This window comes from Acanthopagrus latus, chromosome 6 (genome assembly GCF_904848185.1).
Source record: "Acanthopagrus latus isolate v.2019 chromosome 6, fAcaLat1.1, whole genome shotgun sequence".
NCBI lineage: Eukaryota > Metazoa > Chordata > Actinopteri > Spariformes > Sparidae > Acanthopagrus > Acanthopagrus latus.
Window position 1 is genome coordinate 11309289 of NC_051044.1, and position 12573 is coordinate 11321861.

Here is a 12573-nt window from a genome sequence, read left to right on the forward strand (position 1 = left end):
TGGATTGATGGCTGAAAATAGAAATATCTCCTGATGCTTTGGTTAGGAAGCGCTGTATCACTCTCGTACGGTGTCTTCTCAAAGTGCAGGTGAAAGTTGTAAACATGACACTTAAATGGCACTCAGCAGAATCCAATATCACACTCATTAGCTCTGTATCACCCGAAGTTCTGAAACCACCCGTAACTGCTTAGCCATAATCTAAGCTCGCCAAATCTGTAGCAGCCAAGAACTCAAAACAACAACAAAACAAGGCAGATGGAGTCAGGATCCTCATCAAGTCACACTCACTCGCCAGCTGTCTAAATACGCCACGATTCATGCAAGCCCATTTACTGTCTTTTAACAACATTGATAATGGCTGTGTGATTCAGCTCAGCAGGCGATTGATTGATCACATCACTAACCAGAGCAGCACGTCGCAGGATGAGAAAATGAGGAAAACGTTTTCGTTGGAGTCGTGGAAAAGTAAATCGGCTCAACCAGGAAAAAAAACTCACCAAGAGGAAGTTGCTTTGACGTTTCACAGTTGGACATAGATGAAACTACCCCACAGTCTGATTTCTAAGAATTTTTTTTATTTTTTTTTTTTATTGACCAGCTGGACTTGTATCATCAATAACAGCTACCAGACAGTGAAGTGAGAAGCACTTAACCAGCTTGTAAACCCTGCTCACACACCACAGTCTGGAAGTAATGGCCGTACTTTTGTTTTTCTGTTAAATATTCAGGTGCTTGCTTAGGTGTATGCAACTACTGTCCCCAGTGGACCTCTGTAGGCAGTGTGTAGGAACCTATGAATAGTTCTCTTTATTGAGGTCTGGGCAAGAGAAATGAGCTGCTTCTGATCCAAAAACGACAGACGTTGCTACCTGGAGTAGCAGGAATTGAAGATGATGCACTTGGCAGTAGAGGAAATGTCAAACGGCCGCTAATGGCAGTAGCAATAAAAAGTAAAGTAATAAAGAAACAAAAAAAGAAAATGGCTTCATCTTTTACTTCTGACATACAGCATGGGGGAGAGAAACGGAGCACATTTAAGGGAAAATCACAGAAGTATTCAAATTGATGTACAATACTATTAATTGGAGTTAACTGTAGTGATGTGCCGCATCATCAGCTAGAGTTTTAATTAAAACTTGCTTTGAGTCGTTAATTAAAACATCAGAATTCACTGAAACATGAAATGATCATATCATCCTGATACAATTCCAGTGGAAGTTAATAAAGTCTAATATTTAATTACCCTTTGTCCCCGGCCCATGTGATAATTTACAAAATGGCGCATAATTTGTCACTATTAGCTGTCTTTTGTTATGTGATATCATTTATAATTCAGTAACACTGACCCGGGTTTTGTAGCTTTAAAAAAAAAAAAACACACTCACACCTGAGAAAGAGGATGGAGTTGCACGGACATATACACTGTGAACACGATCACAGACAATTAGTATTTAATTAGATCCTGATACGACAGCACACACACAAAGAGGCTGTCGGGCTGAATGAACGTCTCTGTGCACCACTAAATAGAAAATACACGCGAAACATGCAGACACACTGCTGCCATCTGTTGACATGCAGGACTTGTCAGCCCCCTCATCGTACCACTTGGACTCATTATCCACGGCGAAATTACTGATTAAAAACCGCTGAATAATGCAGGCCAACTTGTTCCGGACTGAAAGAATTTAATTAGCATCATCAATAGTGCTCCAACTGAGATTTATTTAGTCATTCCCGTCCAAGACTTTGAGTTATGGATCAGCTGTTTTTTTTTTTTTTTCAGCCTTTATTGGGGCTCACAACTGATCAGAATATGAAATACAGCTCTGTAGATGATTTCAAAACGTCGCTGATGTAAACAAACCTCTTAACAAATTTAAAACTCCCCAGATTTATATACTATAAAGCGCTTTATTTTTGATCAGCAGGCAACTTTTCCTCACGTTATTCCTCATGTGAGACACGGAAATTGCACATAATGTTCCAATAATTTATTTGCTCTCCTTCCACAGCGGTGCGGATCTGCTGGCGGTCAACTCCGACGGGAACATGCCCTACGACCTGTGTGAAGACGACCCAACACTGGACATCATCGAGACAGCTATGGCCAACAGAGGTAGGGAAAAAAAAAAATGATCGAAGAAGTTCAGCAACTTGCTTCTGACAAATGTCTGCAGACAGATTTGATAAAAAGGATGAAGGCTTCTCCATGGTCAATAATTATACCATTAAAGGGAGTGTGCCTTGTATACTTTCTTCAATATTATGCCAGTTAGACCTAACTTTTAACATTCCTAGTTTTTGTGAAGTTGAAAGTCTGTCTGACATGAGATTGATCCAGGATAACCACATGCTCCTTTTTAAAAAGCTGAAGACTCCCGTCGAGTGTTACTGCGCCTGACAGGCTCTTCATTCCCGCTCAGCACTTGAGTTTTTAGACAAAAGCAGGTTTCTCTCTGGCATTGATTTTGCAATTAGCGAGATGACAGCTGACAAATTCTGTCAGCTGTGCCTTGAAAGTTTTCAGTGTTTCAGCTTTAGTCGTAAACTAAAATAAGAAACTTGAAGAACAGATGCTTGAATATGCACTTTGATTGTGACGCTACGTGCGCGGTTAGTTAGTCCTCGTGTTACTTGTTGTGATCAACAAGTCAGACTGTTGTTTCACTCTTACACGGTGCTCTTTGACTGCTTAGCTTACATGCCAGTTTGTAACATGTTTTCACTTTCGCTGTAATGTCAATGAGAAAAGGCTTCAAGTTTAGGTTGTTAAACATGGTCGAAGCTGTAGGGGGAAACATTGACTGGGGTTTGGAGTGTAAACTTCTTATGGTCCAAAAAGTACTGGACAGGTAACATAAATATAAACTCTTGGCTTACCTGGTCACTACTGTATGTAGAAGGATAATTAGCCCGACTTGCTAAACCTGCTCTTTTCAGCCACATTTTCTTCTCCATTTAGGGGCATTTCGCAGATGCTTTTGTCCAAAGTGACTTACAACAGGGCAATAAACAAAAAAACTAACTGGCTTTCAGCCGCAGATTTTTTATGGTGCTTTGAGTAATTAAAAAAAGGAAATGTTCAGGGCTGAGTTCCTGTGCTTTAGGAAAGCACTACCCCCTGAGCAGGGACCCTTTGGGGGGTAAAATAATGCCCCCGGATATTAATTTAGACCCTGGTCCCTGCAGTGGAAATGCACTGAGTTCCTCCAAAGGTTCCTTGTTCCTGGAGAGGAAGCAGGGCTTCTGTAGCTTCCTGCAGTCTAATAAGTATGTCATCCACAGGAACAGATTGTTGAGGATGATGACAGCGAGGTGGTGACCTCAGAAAGCACTTAGTGTCCCACAGAGTTTCAGAACTGACACTTGGGGGAGCTCTGAGAAATTAAAAGGTCTGTTACTCCCAACGGGATGCAGATTGGAATACTGTATATTAATGCTGTGCGACTGTAAACAGCCGCAGTCGGCGCAGTTCAAGGAGAAAAAAAAGTTCAAGGAGATCAGCGCTGTCAGTGAGGGAGGGAGGAAAGCTCGCACCGTGGTTCAGATGTGTTTGCAGTCGCTTCTGTGTTTGTGTGATACAAAGAGGAACTGACACAAAGACCGACAGCTTTATTTACACTGCAGTTAGTTCACACTCAGCCTTCTCGACATAAGCTCTCATCGGTGTTTTGTTTTTGTTGTCTGGTAAACAGTTAGGTCTACAGCCAGGCTTGTGAGCACACAGTTGGAAACAAAGCTGCAAAATCTGTGGCTGCGTGGGCTTTGAGTTTTAGAGAAATACTGTCGTATGATTGACCAGATTGGCTGCTTGACGCGGTGGTTGATTCAAAGGAATAATTCAACATGTTTGGTAATTTCTTTATTCGCTCTTTGGCGCAGAGTAAGATCAGAAGATTAATACCAATCTAAAAAAAAACTTGCTGTTTTTTCTGCACCAGGAAGTGAAATTTTCTTCCAGCCATGAAATAGTCTGGCACATAATCCTTCCAGAAAGTGGCTAATTGCTGATTCTAAGCTTCGCTTGTTGTATGGATTAAACAAATGAGACACAAGTTAATTAGTAAGCTGTGGAAAGGCTGGTAGTGTTGTTCATTAAGTTCCTCTTGAATTAGAAACATTAAAGGAGACATATTATACTCAGTTTCAGGTTTATAATTTCATTTTGGGTTCTTACTCAAACACGTTACCATGCTTAAGATCTCAAAACAGCACATCAGTTTTCTCATCCTGTCCAGAGCTGCATCGCTGTACTCCCCATCTGTTTTAGCTCCTGTCCCTCCTGAATACTCGGTCTTCTCTGATTGGTCCGCTCACACACGCCTGACCCGGCGCTGCTAACAACAATTGAGCAGCTGTGCTAAATGAGAGCAGACAGGCTGCTAGGCATAAATTATGCAAACGTGAGACATGACGATGTAGTGTGATGTCACAAAGTCACAGAATTAATGGCGGGACTGCTGAGGAGGCGTTTCAGGAGCAGTTTTTCTGTGGCACACAGGAGCTTCTGTTGGTGCGGAACTTGGCCTTTTTAAAATGTTTTAAATTGTAAAATTCCTTTACATCCACATAACATCGCCTCTGGATAAATACAGATATTAGATTGTTTTTTAACAAATGAGAAAGTTTCGTTCAAAGGCTGGATTATGATTTTACTGTGGCTGCCTACTTTCAGCAACGCTGAGTTGCAACATGCATCGATATTTGACGAGGTGGGAAAAGGGCGAGTCAAGGATTGGATTAAGTCTACATGTCGTCTAGATATAAGACAATAGTATCATCTATCTCGATATCTGGACCAGACAGTTTTGTCATCATAAACATTTTGGATATTGCCAAACCGTGTACATGCCAGAGAAGTAGCGGGAAACATGAGAAGGTTAAAAAATACTGGAATTTTCCCTCATCAAGTTGCCCTTCAGCGTAACGGTAAACCTTGAATGCTTCAGTGGAGCTGCTCGGTGGTAAACAGCAGAGAGCTGCGTGGAAGCTGCAGGAGGGAGCATCATGAGCGCTCAGTCATATTTGCCTATAATTAAAGGTCAGAAAACGCCCCGTTATGATAAATGCCGCGTTGTAAACAAGTGCAGGGTAAATGATTTTGATAGTTTTAACGAGTGAGAAAAAAAAGAAGGGCCACGTGACAGACACATGGTGTGGGTTTCATCCTGGATATGAGACTGAACTGGAAACCCACACAGACAGACAGACATGAGAGGGAGAGGGAGGGTGAGCGGGGGCTCGGAGAGGGAAAACCTTCGAAAATGAGGTTCTCAGCTTACAATAGGGTCTCTCAAGCCGCAGAATGCAGATAGCGGTACAGTAGGTGAGAAGAATGATTATTAAGCCGATCAAAGGGAGCGCGGCACTGCTAATTGCTCCCGTAATGTTCTCGGCACAGTGCCGCCGGATAAGTCTCCCCTCTCCAGAGGCGCCGCAGGGTTGGGAACAGTGACACACACACAGAAACACACGATAGCACACACACACACACACACACACACAGATGGCACTTCATGTGCAGCATCGACTGATCCGACTCTTCCTTCATCCTCCCCTGCAGAGCACAGTTCATCTGAGACACGCTGCACGGGTTGAACCGGTGAGACGGAGCGGAGAATGCAGAGCAGTTACCAACACGGCTGATGATGATTTTGCGCTCACAGTGATGGAGGGATGAAGAATCATAGTTAGAGATCAGAGACTTGGGCCGCAGCGTCGGACTCACACATACATTTGCTAAAATGAAATGTTTGAAGATTTGATTTAAAGTGTTGTCTAATTAACTGATGTAATATTTAATGCAAAAATACCAAATATTGGTCGGCCCCAGTTGTGCAAAAAGTGAGGGTTTGCTGCTCTTCTCTGTTTTATAACACTGTAAACTGAATGTATCGTTATGGTCTGGACTGTTGGTTGGACAAAACAAGACATCTGGTTCTAGGTAGAAACAGCAATCAAGAGATGGATATAAAATGAAAATAATTAGATTATAGATTTGTTATCTATTGCTCTCTCTCATCTTTTGCACTTTCCGGAGTTACGGTATTTGGTGAAAAAGGAAGGAAGCCTGCATAGAATTAAAATGGGATGAGTTTATCCCAATCAGCAAAGCTCACTGGTGCAACTGTCAGTCAGGCAAGCTCATTATTCAAGACTAAATCTTTTCAGAGTTAATGAATATTTTAAGAGAAGTTTTGACGTCTTTGATTGTCAGCCATCATCTTCTCCGTAGCAGATACTCACAGTCGGTGTGACATGGAGGATAAAATGAACATATACTTGCCGAGTTGTGTACCGCGTTATCCAAAGTTTCCGCCATGTTCAGTAATTTGGTCAACTGTCACTATGACTTGGCTGCACGTCAGATGATCCATCCGAGGGAAGGGGGAGGATGATGGTGAATGTGACCCAACGGTGATAAAACTTCATGTCAGGTCACGTCGATTTCTCATCCACAGGCAGCTGTTTAACAATGCAGGCGTCCACCCTGGTGATCCTTTGCTGCTTCACCATCAAAATACGTCTTCTGTTTTCAGTTTCTGTTTGAGAGGTTTGCTTCACCAGATGTCCTGTGTGAGAGGATGGCCACAATTATATGCTGTTTATGTTCGCAGGTGTGGATTGGGGTAGTTAAGTTTTTTTTTGTTCCACAGACTACTGTTGGTTGCTCAGTTAGATATTCATGTTTTGTTATTCTGACAGTTTTTTCTCTTTACTCCCCCGGGGGCATTGCTGAGCCGCGAGGCGTCGCAGTAGCTAAATCAAAATATGACAGAAACAAGCAAGTAAAATTTGTGATATTAGCACCGGAGAGACTCCTGCTTGCCAGCAGAAAAAGAGCAGAAAACACAGAAGACCGCATTAGCCGCAGGGATGCATTTCATTTAAGCTGACAAAGGGGGTCTGTCATCGTCCTGATCCCTGCTCCCTTTAAACGCCCTCCGGCAGGGATTCTGATTGTTAATGCAGAGAGAAACACCACTTTACCTTCTTCGCAACTTTTCAAGCACCTCCATCACAACCACAGGCCATCACATTTCAGCTCAATGTGACACTGAAACAGGAGTTTGACTTTAAAATGGCGGGCTGGAGGCCGGCGTGTTGGCTGATGGAATAGATTTGCCTTCAGCTTCACTCGCCAAGGTTCATTTTATGAGTCTGTGCACCGCAGGAAAAGGTTGTAGGGGTGAAATACTGTCAATAACACGAGCACAGTCAGGTGACGCCTGTCTACTACTTTTTAATTCCAAGTGAAAGTGGGCAGTTTCAAGGGATCGATTAACCAGCTGCCATCTTTTTCACAGGTAATCGTTTAGTCTTGTTCTGTCATCCTTTAACAGCTTTTATTCTCCTATTTTTTTTTTACTGATTTTGAAGAATGTCAAAGTCTAACAATGGCATACAGTAGCTGTCAGTGCTGAAAGTTTTTAAAATCAAATCAAATCAGGACTGTGGAATTATGACACCGAGGTATCGACTCTTCTCTTCTAATCTTAATTTTAAAACATGTCGACTGCGCTTTTCTCTCTTTTTTTTTTTATCTATAAAAAACAAATAAAGCTGGAACGCCATGTCTTTTCCCTTACAAAACATCAGAAAATAAAAACAGTACAAAGTTTCAAAGTATCAAAGTTTGAGTTTGTTTTAACTACACCCCTTTATTGTATAGTCTTTACAATATTTAACGAAAGCAAAGCAGATCTTTATATTTAAGAAGCTGGAACCAACATATGCATTTTCTTTCAATTAACCGAGTGATGAATCTCAGCCGTCATTCGAAGGATAATTAACTTTTTCATGTGACAAATAAATTAAAATCTTTCTTTCTTTTTTAATGGAGCAGTGTATTCCCGTTCACATCCACAACACTTGAGCGGATTCATTGTAGCTTTTTCACCTCATTCACTCTTCAAATATGACTCACGTATTCGGTCACACACTGCAGGATTGTAAGTGTCACAGCTCTGACTGACAGCCTTGTTTTCATTATAGAGAACCTGACATTTCTTTGCGTTTGCCCGGGAGTACGGCACATTACTGCTGAGCTGTTGGAGAAGAAGTCAAGTGTGGCGGTCACGGTGTCGAGTCCTGCCTCGCTGCAGGCCGCTGGATTAAAAGGAGAAATTTAGAGAAGCTGTGACAGACGGACTCACCTGAGCTCCAACTGGGCCAAAGACCACAAAAGTCTTTGCCAAGGAAATTCAGCATGAAAGATGCTTCTCATTCAGACAAAACAGTCACTTAATTTCTTAAATATATATTTAAAGTACACGAGGCAGATCTGTATTATTCTGACAAACGTTGCACCCAAGTTAAATGCTTTGAAATGATTATCTCAAAGTTCCTGTAACCATTAACACAGTTTTCATTTTCCTGACTTGATGGCTCATTTTCCCCATTATTGATCACTGCAACACAACAAAAAGGAGTGTCTGCTGCTGTCTTTCTCATTTCCCTTGAAATCTGAAAGTTTTGATACCTGCTGACAATGTTTTACTGTGGAGTCCATGAACCGTTTGTCATAGAAAAGCTTCGGTGTAATTTAACAGTCCTGTCAATACAAAAAGCGAAGCATTCTCTCTATAAAAACACACGTTTTTATGTGTTACCAGCATTTTTTGGTGTGTCTCAGAGCTGCGTCTCTGTCCCTCTGTGTCCTTCAAATCAGTAATAAACTGCCCCGTCAACAGGCTTCAGTTCCGTATGACGGCCCTCGGGAGGAAAGTGCCCCCCCCTGTCATTAACATTGTGGTTCCGCTTGTAATTGATTGACAGGCATCACCCAGGAGATGATCAACGAGACACGAGCGTCGACAGAGAGGAGGATGCTGGGAGACATTCAGGAGCTGCTGAGACAGGGAGAGGAGGTCAACCAGCAGGACTCGCAGGGAGCCACACTGGTGAGACATTCTGCTCTGTGTGTGTCAGCTCTTTAAATCAAGCCGAGTGATGGCTTCTCGGTTTTGTTTTTTTTCCTTATCTCTTAAAAAAAAAAATACAGCTGAGTCGAAATGTCGCCTCTCTCACAAAGCATCAGACAAACCATTAAAACAGTACAGTTTGAGTTTGTTCCTTTATAAAGACTAGAATAACAAAGTATGAAAACAAAACACCTGACACAAAACACACCTGAAGGAGATGCCAGGGCTAAGTAACAACACCCCAACTGCCTCCAAGCCAGTAGATTTTGTCAGAATCTAAGCTGTAATGGTTGTGTTCCCTGCTGCAGAAACACACAGGCTTATCAAACCATCGAGCACCACAGGTCTGCACGGGGAGAGGAAGAATTAAATGTGTGCATAAATATTCAAGGGACTGTCTTTATGATAGTTTCACCTGTTAATGATTATGTGCTCTGCAGCGCTGCAGTGCTGAAAGCTAATCAGGCATTTAGAGACTCATCATAATCTTCTTAAAGGCAAATCAGCTGTGTGATTTTCACATAAATGTATAAATGCAGATGTATGAAAATGATGTGTCTGTGAGGAGCCGTGCAGTCGTGGATGAAAAAGCGACAATCAACATGTGATTCATATGTAGGTTTTTGGGAAAAACAATTATGAGAAGTGAGAGACGATGATAAAAGCTAAAAGCATCAGTGGAAGCATAAACTGACACAAGAAATACTGAATTCTACTTAAAATCTGAGTAGTTGTCTCATTACTTTTTCAGTATAAGTCCTCTGTTCTGTATATAATGTATAAAGACATGTATACATGCATATAATTCACATATTCCATCCAATATTTATGATTGTTATAACTCTATTGCTTCTTTTCACTACTTATACTGTTTACAACATATAGGATGGTTGACTTGTAGTCCTAACCGTTCACAATTCTTTTTCTTTTTTATCATTCTTCATCATCTGTTGTCATTGCTCCTGGCTTTGTCCGTTTTCTTGTTGTACACCGAGAGCGATGCCAGAAACCAGAGTCAAAACTACACACACACACACACACACACACACACACACACACATACTCGGCCAATAAAGCCTTTTCTGATTCTGGCTGGTGAGTGAGGCGTTCTCAGCTTTCCGAAATGAAATGTAATCCAGCATGAAACTTCTAAACAAGCTCGAAGCTTAGACTTAAAAACAAGATTAATGAGACGATGGCTGAACTTGAAACTTGAAAGATAATAATTCATGGTCTAACAAATAAAGCTCTCAAAGATTTAGAGGATTCCTGTGGTATAACAAACATTTAGATAAAACACACTCTTGATACACAAAGCTGATGTAGGTTTGCAATCGGACAAGGCGGTAAAACACATTGTTACAGCCTGACATGCCTGTGTCAAACTTTACAGTGACATGGAGCCATAACACTATTCGCAAGTATGGCAAAAACATAATAACATAAACATAATAAATATTTGGTACATGAGCATGGTGTCTGAACTGGTATGTGGTGCTTCCAGGAAATAGCCACAGCCTGGCACTTGCATGTCGTCTTTCTCTCCAGAGAACAAAAAAAAATGAAGCAAGAATCCCAACTCGACTGAGAAACTCTGATCTCAATGCTATGAAAGTCCAGCACCCAGCTGCATCAATAAGTAGGAAAGTGTTACTTGAAGGAATGTCGGTTTTGGTCTTTTGGTCTCATGTTCGGTCGTAGGGGACGTGAATATCAACTGGGAGAAGAGACTTTGACACAACATCACTTGTTGTCATTTTCTTTAGCCTTTACACTGTGAAGTCAGTATTATAGTACTTCAGAATGATAACACTGCTACTTCCATTGAGACATTCTTTTGCATTATGCGTTTTCTGAAATGTTACATTTGAATGCACAGACTTTTCCAGAACAAAACACTGCACTGAAATACCTCTCAATGTTTATTCTGAAGGTTTTCTTTCCACGAGTCAGAAAGTAGACATGTAGTAGACTGGAAATAGCCTGAAACCTCTTAAAGATCCCATGTTTTCAGCTGTCGTGCTGACAGCGTGCCTGACGCATGTTTTCCTCGTTGATCGTACTGTGTGTTTATCTCGCCACTGAGATCATTCAGCTCCACAAAGCCGCACACTCGACTCGACTCGAATTCCCTGATTTTGTTGCATTTTCTTTTGATTCATTTCTCTATGGTTTGCTTTGCACCTGTGTCACATGGCATTGTATTTTAGCTCTGGTTTTGAAAGGTGCTACAGGAATAAAAGCTTTGTTATTGTTTTGCTGGACTACAGCCTGTACACCAAAGAGACCGCTTGGGGGGCTTTTTGCATGATTTGTTCACGTATGAGTGTCTCTGTACAGTCTTGAACTGTCCCTTGTTAGCCTCTGGATTCTGCTCCTAGAAGGATCATGACTCATGAATTGCTTTACTTCCACTCAATACTCAAGTGCCCTTTCTGTTGTGCACCTTTTAGGGCACAACTGAGACTCAAAAAAACCCTGCACGTTGGGTCAGATGCATTAGAGATTAGTCATTTGTTTCAGTATTACCTAATAGAGTCGTCACTGATTTTGTTTTGTTTAGAAGTTCAGTCCACTGAGGTATGAAAAAGCAGAAAAAAATTTCCTGAGCGCGTGTGATGTCAGATGACTTAATGAAGTCTTTATTATGTATCAGGGATTTAGCTATGCCGAGGAAACACAGCGACAGATCACTGGATGAAAATAGCTAGGGGACATTACATGGTAGTAGCCCCGAATAACCCTGTTAAGCTTTAAAGTCTTACAACAGATTGTCTGATTGAGCTGCTTGTCCCCTCCTGCTTCATGCGTCCTGTTAATCTTCATTGGAGCATGATGAAGCAAACTAGAGCATGCCTTATTAAAATGTCTGGCAAAGAAGACAGGAAGAGACCTGGAGCTGGTAGGAAGTTACGTAAGATTAATCTTTTGTTTTCCACTGAAATGCATATTGTGTCCTTGTCTGGATGTGAACGAACAGCGATTTTCATCTAGGTTAGGAACTACAGCATACAGGATGTTCATGTCACGGCGGATAAACAGAGTAGGTACCAGGTGATCAATTCTCATCAAAAACATTGTAAAAATGTGAAAATATCAATAATGGATCACAAAAAAACAAAATAACAAACCTAGGGCTGAAATCCAGGATAATATGATTCATACTAAAATAAGAAAGCATATAGAAACAATGTGTTTTAAAGTTTACATAATGCTTTAAAAAACAGAAAAAAAACACGAAAAATGGAAGCCATTTCAGAAGCTACCGTGGTTTTAGTGATTATTTGTAGTAAAGTCAATTCATTTATCCTTCCTCTTAATACACTTCTCCAGCTCAGTCACCGGGGAGATCCTGAACACTCCCCCGCAGGGCCAGCTCACACAGACAGACACAAACACCCTCACCATCACTCCTACTGGCAGTTTTTCCAGTTCACCTAAAGGGCACGTCTTTTGACTGTTGGCCAAAAGCTGGATAAGACAGAGAGAGAGCTTATCCCTGCGTGCTTTGGACAAGAGGCAGGTTACACCCCAGACAGGCTGCCAGTGATATTGTGAGAGGAAACTGAAACGCTCTGTGGAAACACGGGCAGATCGCTCTGCAGACGATAGCAGGCTTATGGGGTTTTTTTTTCCATTTGTG

General features: G+C 41.5%; 1 protein-coding gene across 3 annotated transcripts in view; it reads left to right on the forward strand.

Annotated features, from left to right (window-relative positions):
• ppp1r16b (protein phosphatase 1, regulatory subunit 16B) overlaps positions 1–12573 on the forward strand; it is a 100020-nt gene that overhangs the window by 76920 nt on the left and 10527 nt on the right. For all 3 annotated transcript variants that reach the window (XM_037100232.1, XM_037100234.1, XM_037100233.1), the window contains exons 5-6: positions 2019–2122; positions 8785–8909. In XM_037100232.1, coding sequence (XP_036956127.1) covers positions 2019–2122; positions 8785–8909 — 229 coding nt within the window. The remainder of the gene's footprint in view (positions 1–2018; positions 2123–8784; positions 8910–12573) is intronic.